This window comes from Alternaria arbusti (genome assembly GCF_024043155.1).
Source record: "Alternaria arbusti strain BMP 1465 chromosome Unknown scaffold_21, whole genome shotgun sequence".
Taxonomy (NCBI): domain Eukaryota; kingdom Fungi; phylum Ascomycota; class Dothideomycetes; order Pleosporales; family Pleosporaceae; genus Alternaria; species Alternaria arbusti.
In genome coordinates, this window is record NW_026249961.1 from 46,675 (window position 1) to 58,867 (window position 12,193).

The window sequence follows — 12,193 nt, forward strand, 5'->3', positions numbered from 1 at the left end:
TGTATCCCAAGGCTTGACGTCAGAGAGATGTGTTTGTATCTTTCTCCTCCTCTTTCACTTTCTTGAAAGTACCGCTTTTATGGCCGCTTGTGTATGGAGACTTGCTATTGTCGATGAGAAGTTGTAGCTTCGTGTCGCACTTCTTAGAATTTCTGCGAGCGCTATCTTTGATTGGGCGTTGCTGGATCTTTACGCCTGGAATATCCTATTTGGGTAGATCACGTTCGCACGTTTTGCTATTATGACGCATTCACCTGGACTCAATCACGCATAGATATTACTGGCTCAATGAAAGTCGGTATTCAGTCGCTGCAGTCCTATAGGTCCCTGTCGCACGCGATATCTTGGCCAAAGCGTCGCTCTCACGACCTTCTAGTCACAATACCCCGCTCAGTCGCATCACACCGCGAATCTGACCTACTTTCTTGCAATACTACTCTCAATTCCTCTGCCAGATACCTCTTTTCCTTCGACCTGTATCTTCCCGCAATGACTACCACAAGCTCCGCCCCCGTCTTCACCCCTGACGGCTCCTTGTCCCCTCATTTGGTTGAGTATCTGGAGGCTATGGAGGAACGCATTATTTCCCGTCTACTCGCCGCGCTCCGCCCGATGTACGAGGCTGGCGCGCTGCAACAGATGCTCGCTAAGATGATACCGGTCGTCGTTGCTTCAGTCCAGGAAGCGATGCGCACCGAGATATCACCGGCGGACAACAACACCGTAAGTCTTGCGCCGCGTGATGAGCATTCACCAGACTGACGGAAAACAGACCCCCAGGTCGAGACCTCGTAAGGCTTCTCGCAACCAGAGATCACGCCGCTCTGCTATCGTCGCACGGTCACACCTCCAGCAGTACGAGAACGTTACCGGGCAACATAAAGACGTGTTCGAGGACCTTTGTACCGCCTTCAGAGTTCTGAAGCCTCACCAAACCTTTGACGAGTACTATCTGGATGTCGCGAGCAAGAAGCCACTACCGTCACTTTCGAAAGCTGAAGAGCGCACCCTTCTCCATGAACCCCGCGTGGTATCCATTCTTGAGTACGCCAGTAGTACTCCTTTACCAGACATCTCCAGTGACGAGGAATCCTCCGACGATTCATCCGACGACTCGTCGCTATTCTCGTCGGTCAGCAGCTACAGCACCTTCACTACGGTGGCGTCACCATCTCCTGAGCTTGACCAAGTCATTGACAGAGTTGAAGACTCCGCCTACTTACAAGCTGATGTCGAGGACGACACGAGCGCTCTTGCCGAAGTCAAAGCCTGTCATGGTGCAGTCTCGGCAGAGCAACCATCCTCCATTGAGCCTACAAGGGCCCCCCAGAATGACGACGGTGCAACTGATCTGCCCGTTACCGAATACACCAACGAGGATGACAACGACAACAACGGCGTCGTCCACGTTGCCGCCTCCAGTGTACATGAGAACCAGCCCAACACTCATGAACAGACACACTCGACAGATTCCACAGACTGCGATGTCAGTACTAGTGGGCAGTTGATCGTCCTTGGAGCAGCATCGCAAACCGAAGCGATGGAAGTCTGCATCCCAGAACCTACTCATTCTCGTCCAGTCGACTCTCAAAACATGCGGCCAGAGTTCAGCCAGATCATGGACGGGATAGAGTCACCGCCAGCTTCTCGCGATATCTCCAGCGTGGTACAAGACGATATGGACGATGTCCAAGTCACTAGCCGCGTGGATACCGAGGAGCAGAACATGGTTGACGCGCCCCCGCCTGAGAGCACTACTGAATCACGAGCGAGATCCAGGGTCCAGGCAAATACAAACAATCATTGGTGGAACGGCAAGGTCGATTATCTGCTGGAGTTGATTCCTGATCTTCACCTCGCTCTGCAAAAAGCTCTTCCAATGATGGTCCAAGAGAGGCAGGCGAACCGGATTCCGGTCGAGATCCTTGACTATGTCAACAACGCAACATCTGCGAGAGGGCTTGGCAAGGCTCTCGAATCCGCCATGAAGAATAAGCTGTTGCATAACGCAGAGTTCAACAAGCTGGAGAAATACGCAAAAGGAGAGCGTGTTGTCATCCCAAAAGTCAGCATTTATCCTACGAAGGAGACTGGCTCCTCCCCGACTGCTGTCAATGCTACTGGGCAGTCAGCTAGTCCTCCCGCTGCACCTCAGACGTCGAACATCGGCGCCTCTGTGACGGGTCCGAAGGCTCTCATACATGAAGAGCCGACGACATCAGAGCCGGAGTCGATCAAAGAGCGATTCTCCAGACTCTTGTGTAACGCACGGACAGAAATGCTTAAAAACCCCAAATCTGCCTTGAAGAAATTTCAAGACCAATTCGATATCTCGTTCCAGAACCGATCGGACATAGATGTCATGATAGCTTATCTCATCAAGCATCCCCGATTCAAAGGACGCGATAGCAGTGGGCTACCCAAAATCGACATGGAAAAGACCATCGACATCATACAAGCTCTATACGACGACTTAAATCCTCACGGTAAGGAACAGATCGTCTGGAGGTGCATGGAAGCTCTGGCCGCACAAGACGTGAAGGTGGAGAACGAGGAACTCTCTAGGTATATAAGCTGCGCCCGTCGTCAGAAACCTCTCGAGATACTCTATCGAAGCATCTCAACGTCCAACTTTGCGCTGAAGGAGGCGGTGAATGGGGATGGCGCCCTCAGCTGGGATGACATGAAGGATCTCGCAAAGAAGGAAGAGCGCCATTACTTCGAGGATAGGTCGAGAGAGAGCAAACTACCTGAGTATCTGGCATATATGAAAGAGAAGGGGATGTATTGGAGCGACATGGCCAACATGAAGAATCTGGTCGCTCAACAGGTGGCTGATCGGGATTCGGCTACGGGCCAAGTCCCCGCCACAGATTTTGTTGATGGGTCAGAAGCGGCAGTTCCCTCCAAGGGCAAGCGCAGCCTCGCTGAAATTCCGCACGATGACGATGAGCAAGATTTGAAGCGGTTGCGAGAAGAGCCCGCTGAGCTCACTGAAGAGGAAGAGCGTGCTGCGAGGAAGAGGGGTGCACGAGGGCCTGCTGAGTCTGAGAGCAGCGAGCGCATAAAACGGAGTCGTGGTTGAATTCTTGGGATCAAGATCGTGTCTTTGGATGAGAGTGTTTTTTTTTTGGCTTATCTACTGTTCTTGTGTCTGGTTCCCGTCTTCCGGCGAGAAGCTCTTTTCTCAGTTAGCTCTGTTTACTTGTTTTTTGCTACATGAGCGTTTGGTTAGAGATATCCCAGCGAATGAAATAGTGTGAATAGTCACAACGATAATGTACTGTGATGTATTACGAAAGTTATCTTGTCTTCCACCTCTTCCGATAAGGTCAAATATCCAACTCCCATTCTTCATATTCTATCAGAACACACCCGACGCTCTATTGAACTCCACACCTCCTATCGGATGTTGGCGACAATTATGACAAATAGCAAATTATGATTCGTCTTTGACTACTTTTACGCCTAATTATCGCCTGCCTCAGAGCCATCGTCATGGCCATACGCCCCAGCAAAGCTTCGGTCAATCCCAAACCGCATATGATCATCCGTCGCGTCGTAAGCAGTAGTGTCGGGTGCATGAGCACTTAGCCAGAAGCCTCTAATGTGGCAGAAGATAAGTCCCCTTCTTGTACGCGGATCAGCTAGCTCTCTGCTAGGCACTGTTTGTGGGTTGCCGATCTGCGCTCCGTGATGGAATCGAGCTGCATGCTCGCAGAAGTCCGTCGAGATGTCAATTCTGGTGCGTATCTGTGGTGCTGCGTCCGGCATATCCATCCACGATCCTACGGACATAATGGGCGTGTTGAGTGACTGTAATAACCTCGCCACATCTTTGGCATCATAGACGTCGTCTGGTTCGAGATTGTACTTGCAGTCTTGCGCCATCAGGACCAGAAGGAAATATAGGCGAGCTGCTGTACGAGGCCAAACGTACTTATGGTAAGACCTTCTCTCGCCCGGATTTGGATCAGTGCTTCGAGTCAGCATAAGCTCGTCGCATTGTTGAAGATCGCAGAATGCAACGTTCGCATCCGATCTCCCTAGGCTCTCGAAGCAGATTAAGGCGCGCCAAAGGATCGGATCGGGGATGACACCGCGAGGGAATATGCGTGCAATTTGTACCATGTTTCGTGAGAGTAGCACAAATGGGTAGTAGGTAAACCTTGGGCGAGTGTAACCCAAGAAGGTAAGACATTGTGCCTTGTAGGCGAGTAGTTCCAAAGCCATGGTCGTGCGATCACGGTTGTCGTCCGGCAAGCCGAGCCCTTCGAGCAGATATCGGATGAGGCCAGTGATACGGGGAAGCCATGCGTCCACATACATCTCTCGTCCATCCGGCTCGAAAGCGTTTGCCATCTCTTTCCACAGCTTGACCAGAAATCCAGTGGAATCGCATATGTTGAGCAAACGCAGTAGGCAACCTCGCAAGTGGCGGTCCTGCAAGGCTTCAAACTGATGGCGTGGATCAGCCATAGTTGGCGGGTCGGGTTCGTAATCAGAGTAATCGTTAACAACGGACTCGTAATAAGATTCATTCTCCCAGTCCCGGTCAGAATAACCATCTTCGGAATTCGAAACAGGAAAGACCTCGTCATCTTCAGAATCAGAAACAGGAAAGACCTCGTCAGAATCAGAGTCAGACTCCGCCCCAAAGAGAATGCTTCTGCACTGTGGACACGTGCCCTTGCTGTCCGACCGTTGCAGCCACGTCTCGAGGCAAACCCTTCCGAACACATGTCCGCATGCGCGAATTTGATGCGGCCAATGAGCGTTGTCGAATGGTTCTCTACAGATGTTGCATTCGGCGCGCTCGAGCCCGTGGGCAAGGAAATCGTCGCGATCGCTGAACGGGAGCGGGTTCATTTCGGGGAACTCCAGCGTCGGTGAGGGACTGTGGCTGAGTCGAGTGTGGGTGCGCTCGCGCTTGTGTCTTCAGGGACAGATAGGTATTGTGGAAGGGTGGCAAGCGTTGCGAGTCTCGCCTCTTTGTCAACAAGCACAATGTTTTATTTTGACTGGGTCATCAGCTTCGTGTGTTGAACGTCACGCGTCTCTCGCGAACTACAAAAGGTCATAGCGTGGATTAGCAAACGCTGCGATGACGTAGAGGGATACTGGTGGTTTTCGTAAAGTTGTACTGATTGTAATGTTGGAAAATCGAATGCTAGTACGCTGGAAATGACGAGAAAAACACAGGTATGTATGATACTGACTGAACGCCATGTATGCTACGCGACCAGCCATTAACGGCGCCGAATGCGAATCGCTCGAATGCATATATCTAGCTGCCAGCGTGGCCTGTAGGACCTTGGGAAGTGTCTGCAAGATGTTAGCATTATGTCCACAACCACTCTTCTCTCGATCAGAATACTCACAATCCATAGTAACAAAAGCGCGGTCGACCTCGTTCAGGCCCTCTAGACAGTACTGCAGGGTCTCTGCAATGTCATGGCACTTCCTCAGCGGCGTCTCCTCTTTCATGAGCACATCGATCTCCACACAGACACCATCACCCGCATGGTAGCACTTGAGACTCTTGAAACCCTCGACGAGGGGCGAGAAGCGGTATGCCATGTACATCATCTTGCGCTCCACACGGTCACTGGCCTGCTCACCGGTCAAACGGGTGACGTTCTCGAAGCAAGTGCAAGCCCAGTCGTAGATGATGAAAAGCGAAAGGCAAGCTGCGCCGAGAGGATCGAGCCACCAGACGCCGACGTGGCCTCCAATGAGCGGGAACAGAAGGGAGAGGGTGTTGAAGATGACGTCTGCTTTTTGTTAGCCAATGGTTTTGAAGAGGCGAAGGGAATGAGCCTACCAGTCTTGCAGTCTTGGGCCAAGGCCTGTACTTGTGTTGTCTTGACCCTTGCGCATCCTACCCAAATGGTACCCTTGACGACGATTGTAGCCACCATGGCGAAGATGGCAGCTGGTGGCAATTGGGACACACTGTGGTCACCACTTGGCAAGAGCTTCTTGACCGATTCTTGCAAAATCTGGAGGAACGATATGACCATGAGGATGGAAAAGACCAGGATGCCAATTGGTTCGAGACGTCGGCGGCCGATTGGGAACTTCTTTCGCAAACCCTCCACACGCCAGCTTACAAGCTTGTTGGTAGTCCAGATGATGACGGTGCAGAGCAAGTCAAGGGCCGAATCGACGAGGGATGCAATTAAGGATAGGGAGCTAGACCAAATGGCTGCTACACCCTTGGCCGCGAGGAGAAGGATATTTACGATTACGTTGATCTGGATTATGTTAGCTTGGGAAGGCTTGCTTCAAGTTTGGGACCTACATTGATCGCCCATCTCGCATGCTTAGCGGACTTTGCTCGCTTGTTGCGCTCCTCCTCGGGTAGAAATGGTTCCAAGTCCTCTCCGCTGTTACCCAATGGTCCCCGGTCTTCTGCCACGCCATCGCCATCGACATCTCGCGGGTTCATACTATCGACAATGTCGTCGGCGAGTGAAGAAACAACCATGTCGACTTCGGCCCAGTCGTCTAGGCGCTCGTTCTGTTCCTCGTAGAACCCGCGTACCTTCTTGTTCTTTATAGATTTCAGCTGAGGGTGGATGTTAGCATCTGTATGAGCAGTCCGGTCGTTTACAACATACGCTCTCGTCACTCTTCCTGTAGATTTCGAGCGCTTCATGGTCGATGTTGTCGATCAACTTCTGTTTCATCTCATTTGCACGGTTGTCTTTCACAGTTTGTTCGATCGCATCGCGAAATCTACGCTTCGGCTTGACGGGGGTAATCGCTCCATATCCACTCTCCAGGTCGACGCGCTGGTACTTGCTGAACTGTTCGACATTGTGGCGGCGGTTAACATTGCCGTTGCTGTTGTGGCTGTTGAGCACGTTGCGTCTGCCTCCGACCATTCTGTATGACTTTCGGGCCTTTAGGGGTTCTGGGGTATCGTTGTGAATGGGAGTAAGGAAGAGGATGCAGGCAAGGTTTGACAAGAGAGACAAGCATACAAGAGGGAAGACGCGACGCGCTGTCAAACCCTGGCAGCCAAGGTTCCGAGACTTGGAGGGCGCCAATGCGTAATAGCGCTGGAGAGCGCATCATAAATTGGAGGCGCCATACTCGATCTGGTGGCGTCCATGCATAAGACGGAGATTCTTGGTGGTGCTTGCTCCAGCTTGCGTCGAAAGGCGATGAAAGGATGCTATGACATCACTCCCCTAGCGTCGCGTGGAGGACGCGATCTCGGCACCTCCGCGTCCAGCTTCATCGCGTTGGGTGCTTGGCAGGTACCACTGCTGCACATCACCCCGCAAAGCCATGCGAGCCGTCTTTTCTTTTCGGTTAGATGCAGCTGTTCCTTCTATTCGCACCATGGAAGTTGCTCTTTGAAAAGGAATATCGATGGAGGCATGTCATGAAGCGGTGCATTGACGTCACGCGCAAAACCGGATGGCCATCAACACCAACGCCGTTGAAACACGTTCCGGCCATCGACTGTGCCGCTTAGCCGGAAGGCCCGAACCATACATTCGGTATACTTACCTGGAACAACACTCCAGGGACAGTAAAAGCGACATTCGCTCCATTCGATAGGAAACTTTTATCTCACCTATGAGTTCGATTTCCGGATAAAACCCGTATAGATCTGTCCGGCGCGGACCGACCTCGGCAGTCTTCGAAGGTCACATGACACAGCTGTTCGACCACGCCTGGGTCACGTGAGACATCCTTCGTCCCCGGGGCCACGTTGGACCATCGTCGAACGCTCCGGGTCCTGGTGTCTTCTCGTCGTTGCTTTGCGATAACATCGACATGCTACGGCATCGTCTGACAGTGCAGAAGTTGCCTAGACAGCCACAGCCAAGCAGCAATGGAACCGCCGGCCCTTGAGCCGCTTTACATAAGCAAGCCCCGCAAGTAATAGGCGTCGTATTCTCCGTATTAAGTTTGATAGGAGAAATGAAGCTCGCCAAGTGAAGCCGAGCACTTACGCGGGACGACGAACAAAACCAGACCTGTCTGCCACTGCACACCACATGTCCTGAGCGTCAGCAACAGCCCACCATGGCAACACCAACAGCAAACGTCGGCCGCCCAAACAACAATGCGCTACTGGCGCTGATGGCCGGTTTGGCCGCGCTCGGGTTCTATACGATGCGCATCACGACCGCGATGAACGATGTTCCTGTGGGCTTTCTAGAAACAGCAGCGTCGGGCGTTTTCCCAAATGGTGTGCCTATCAAGAAGAACTACACGGGCATCCACTTGGTGGACGAAGGTCTGTCTTTCCTGGTGGCTGCCTTTCTAGCCGGCCCGATGCGATGGAACGAGCCATACTACTGGCAACAACTTTATTTCCTCATACAAATCTCGGCCCTTGTCACGATCAACAATGTGGAGGCGTACCGGCAGCGAAATCAGAATAGTTGGCTGAAATAGTAAGTTTGCCAACGTAGAAATTGGCGAAACCGCAGGTAGCTGACGTTACTCAGTATTTCCATCTGGGCCTTCGTCTATCAGAATGTTGGAGCAGCTTGCGTCGTCACTATCTGGTGGCTAGTCCTCCATCGCGTCTCGCAGCCCAAAGCCTACTTTGAGAGCGGACGCACCGTCCCGTTGCCTTATGCGCGCGTGATCCTACCGGGCGTTTTCCTATTCTACGTTGTGCCTACGGTCGCATTGTTCCTTCCCGACCAAAGCGCAGACAGGATGCAAAACCTCCTAGCATTCTGGCAATTCACACCCATCCTTACCGGCATCCCCATGTGGCTCGTCTCCCTCTCCGGTACCTCGACGACCGTCACCGCGAGCAACAGGAATGCGGATGTTCGACATCTCAAAGTCCTCTACGCTCTCCTTTTCGTCCTTTGTGTGGCAACTCATTGGTACGCCATCCGTGGCATTTCCCTATCGACAGACCCCGATGTTACGTACGCCCGCGTCTTCCTACCCAGTACCTATACCTGGAAGAGGAACGCTGATTGGGGCTTGCTGTTCATCTTCCAGTGGGATTGGCTCATCATCGGACTAATGTACATTATCCCGTCGTGGGTCGCGGTGTGCGATGTGCAGCGGATGAGGAACGGAGAAGCCACGCTCGAAAACCTCTTTGAGAGCTTCCTTGTTATTGCGGCCCTGACGGGTGGTGGTGGTCCGGGCGCGACGCTTGCCGCTGTCTGGTTCTGGCGAGAGGCTGCACTGGCAGAGATTGAGATTGCATCGGGGGCGAAGAAGGTGCAGTAATTGCGGAAATCGAAAGAAAGTTGCTAGGAGATCAAGACGCATTGTCGATTATGGATCACTAATAACGAAGAGCAGAGTAACCATCAAGCCTATAGCTATCACTTTTTCGAATCAGTATCCCAACTACCTGTATTACCTATGCCAATATCGGCTGCTATTCATTCGCATAACGTCCTGCCATCACATTCATAATCCCATTCCCCTCTCGCTAATCTCATCATCCTCAACACCAGTACCTTCTACGATTGTTCGTCTAAGTTCAGCGCTAACAACGCGGCCTCTAGCTCGTCCGGGGACTCAAGCGCTCCCGTTTGCACCAAGTCCCTCCAGCTTTCAACCCTATCAACGATAGCAAGCAACCGTTCGTCTGACACCTGTACACCTGAAGGGGTTACAGGTGCGACGTCTTGTTGCAGCATGGTGTACAGTTGCTGCAATAGTGATGGATGCTCGTTCCCGTTGTTAGTTTCCTGTACAAAGGCACGAACAAGTCCGTTGACAATCTTTGACACATGGGCTTGTGTTTGCGCTGCTTGTGTTGACGACATACGTGGCAAAATTTCTTCAAGTAGCACTTGTGCTATCTCTCCAAGCGCAGTCGTGGTTCGGCCTATGATTCGGGAGATATCGTCGGGTGAGAGTGGTGTAGACATCGCGCTGGTCGATGACATGGTAGATAATAGTTGGTGGTGACCATGATGTGTTATTATATATCCGCGTGAAAGACTTTTGTTTGCTTAACAAAGCGATCAAAGGGATGGGTGGAAGGTTCTTATCACTAGGTACAAATTCCATCCCACCTCAGCATGTGATCAGCAGAGTGGGGTCTGCTGGCAGGATTGTAACTAATAACTAGGAACAAGACATTCACCCAGGTGCTTTCAATTCTAGACGTTGGAGCTAAAAACTTGCAAACCCTTGACGAATTATCTTCATCGTTGAAAGACCTCATGGTCGAGACAATAGCGTAGAGTGCGCTTCCTTCACATCTCTCAACAGCGGTGACTGCAGAACCTTCTCCCAATCGTCATTGAGGACATTCTGCAAAGTAGCAACGCCAATATCAACGAGCGACCTAGTCTCTTCCGGATCAGACCACGCAATTCTAGTCGGCCAGAATGCAATGTGAACTGCCCAATGCACCACCATCCTCGTCAGCCACGCCTTGCCGAGCACCTCTGCGTGCCCACGAGCTGTGATATATGCATTCAAGAACGCACTGAGCAATCCTCTACCACCTCGAAAGCGATCAAGAAGAAATGCCTCGGCAGCGAACTGACCGACATCCGTTGCGCTGGTACCACGACGCACTATCTCCCAATCCACGACGGTCAGCTCAACCAGCTGCAACTCAAGGTCTCGGACGAGGATGTTTCCAGGCCAGAAGTCGCCATGGCAGATGCACTCGTCGTCTGTTGCGAGTAGACTGCCGAACTTTTCGTTGACAAAATCGGCAAGCTGGGGGTCGTGACCAAACTGCGTCAATGCGGTGTGCAGATCGTTGTACGAGTAACGGTACACGCTGACAGCAATGGGATTGTTATTGCTGTCCCCAGCCTGATCTGGTGAGGCGAGCGAGAAATTCCTTGCTGCAGTATGCAGTGCAGTGAGCCATCTGGCAAGCTGCTCTCCAATCGACGACATATCGAGCTTCGGGTCCGTATAAGCGTCCTTCAGGTTACGGCGACCGCCATCCTCGATTTGGAGTAGCTTTTCCGATCGGTCATAGTGCAACAACTTCGCCGCGTGTACGTGCGAGTTGATAGGGCTCGTGGGTAGAGGGCTCTTCGTGGAAGATAGTGCTTCTAGAATCCGGACCTCATAATCCATGCGGGCGGGATCGAGTGCAAAGTCCTTGTTGAGTTTCAGAACAGGCTCTGCATGTTTGAAGATGCTCGTGGAGCCGTCGTGCTTCGTGACGCGGAAGACGTAATTTGCATTGCCTCCTGAGAGGAGCTGAACGCTAGCTGCTGGGAATTGGTTCGCTTCGAGGTATTGCTGAAGGCCTTCTTCATTAGTAAGATCGTAGGGATCCATGCTGGTAAGCTGATATCGCTACACTGTGTTGACCGACGTATGTGGTGCGGAGCCTTTGGAAGCCTGAGAGGTGGCTGGGAAGCACAATGAGGCAGCCACGGCGCCTTTTGTACATCATCGCTGCACGGTATTCCGATATTGAAAGTCGTTATGGGAGTGCAAACCTGTGAGGCCGTGCGCAGTAGCGACATGATACAAAATGAGTCATTTTGCAAGAGCTGTCCAGTGAAGGACCTCCTGGGCATCGACGGGCCAGATGCACCCACCAAACCTTCCAGGTTAGAAGTGGGGACTTGCGAGCTAGGCTCAGAACGGGCTAGCCTCTGTTCGCCGCTGCTTCCACCCCTTGAGGCATCCATTTTACCCCGCTTGAGACAATACATCCATCAAAGTGGCACCCATTATTACTACAGAAACGCACGGGGAAGAACATCCGCTATCTCATCTGATTCCGTCTTACTCATTTTGGCTTCTCTTCTTTTGCTGCGCTTGCTTAGATTGTGCATCGTCGTCCCCTCCCCAGTCGCTCGACCTGCGAGCGCTTCTGCGCGATGGAGACGCTCTATCCGACGCGTTTATCGAATGGTCAGATGCGCCTGCTACACATACTACCCTCTCAAACCCTCGAGTCCCCGATCTCATGCGAGCTTCGCCAGTACGAGGTCGACGATAATCCCGCATATGAAGCACTCTCCTACTGCTGGGGCGACTCAAACGACCGACGTGAGATCCTCTGTAACGGTACAACGCACGTGGTGACGGCGAGCCTCTACGATGCGCTTGTGAGGTTGCGGCTGACAAATGAGGTGCGCATTGTCTGGGCAGATGCACTGTGCATCGCTCAGTCTGACGATGAAGAGAAGAGTTCGCAGGTCCGTCGCATGGATTTGATATACCTTCGCGCCAAACGCGTCGTTGTTTGGCTTGGCAA

General features: G+C 52.2%; 5 protein-coding genes across 5 annotated transcripts; 2 read left to right on the forward strand and 3 right to left on the reverse strand.

Annotated features, from left to right (window-relative positions):
* Window positions 1–489: 489 nt before the first annotated feature.
* J4E86_010258 (uncharacterized protein) lies at window positions 490–3,085 on the forward strand (the record flags this gene model as incomplete). Its single annotated transcript, XM_051450757.1, has 2 exons — window positions 490–723; window positions 773–3,085. 2 exons carry the CDS (start codon window positions 490–492, stop codon window positions 3,083–3,085), a joined length of 2,547 nt encoding a protein of 848 aa, XP_051297950.1.
* Window positions 3,086–3,736: 651 nt separating this feature from the next.
* On the reverse strand, window positions 3,737–4,479 carry J4E86_010259 (uncharacterized protein; the record flags this gene model as incomplete). The annotated part of the gene is made up of 2 exons (XM_051450758.1): window positions 3,737–3,788; window positions 3,941–4,479. 2 exons carry the CDS (start codon window positions 4,477–4,479, stop codon window positions 3,737–3,739), a joined length of 591 nt encoding a protein of 196 aa, XP_051297951.1.
* An 808-nt stretch (window positions 4,480–5,287) lies between these two features.
* On the reverse strand, window positions 5,288–6,890 carry J4E86_010260 (uncharacterized protein; the record flags this gene model as incomplete). The annotated part of the gene is made up of 5 exons (XM_051450759.1): window positions 5,288–5,325; window positions 5,382–5,774; window positions 5,825–6,257; window positions 6,305–6,571; window positions 6,624–6,890. 5 exons carry the CDS (start codon window positions 6,888–6,890, stop codon window positions 5,288–5,290), a joined length of 1,398 nt encoding a protein of 465 aa, XP_051297952.1.
* A 1,156-nt stretch (window positions 6,891–8,046) lies between these two features.
* Window positions 8,047–9,225, forward strand: J4E86_010261 (uncharacterized protein; the record flags this gene model as incomplete). The annotated part of the gene is made up of 2 exons (XM_051450760.1): window positions 8,047–8,420; window positions 8,475–9,225. 2 exons carry the CDS (start codon window positions 8,047–8,049, stop codon window positions 9,223–9,225), a joined length of 1,125 nt encoding a protein of 374 aa, XP_051297953.1.
* Window positions 9,226–10,173: 948 nt separating this feature from the next.
* J4E86_010262 (uncharacterized protein) lies at window positions 10,174–11,262 on the reverse strand (the record flags this gene model as incomplete). The annotated part of the gene is made up of 1 exon (XM_051450761.1): window positions 10,174–11,262. The coding sequence occupies one exon, from the start codon at window positions 11,260–11,262 to the stop codon at window positions 10,174–10,176; it is 1,089 nt and encodes a 362-aa protein (XP_051297954.1).
* Window positions 11,263–12,193: the final 931 nt, after the last annotated feature.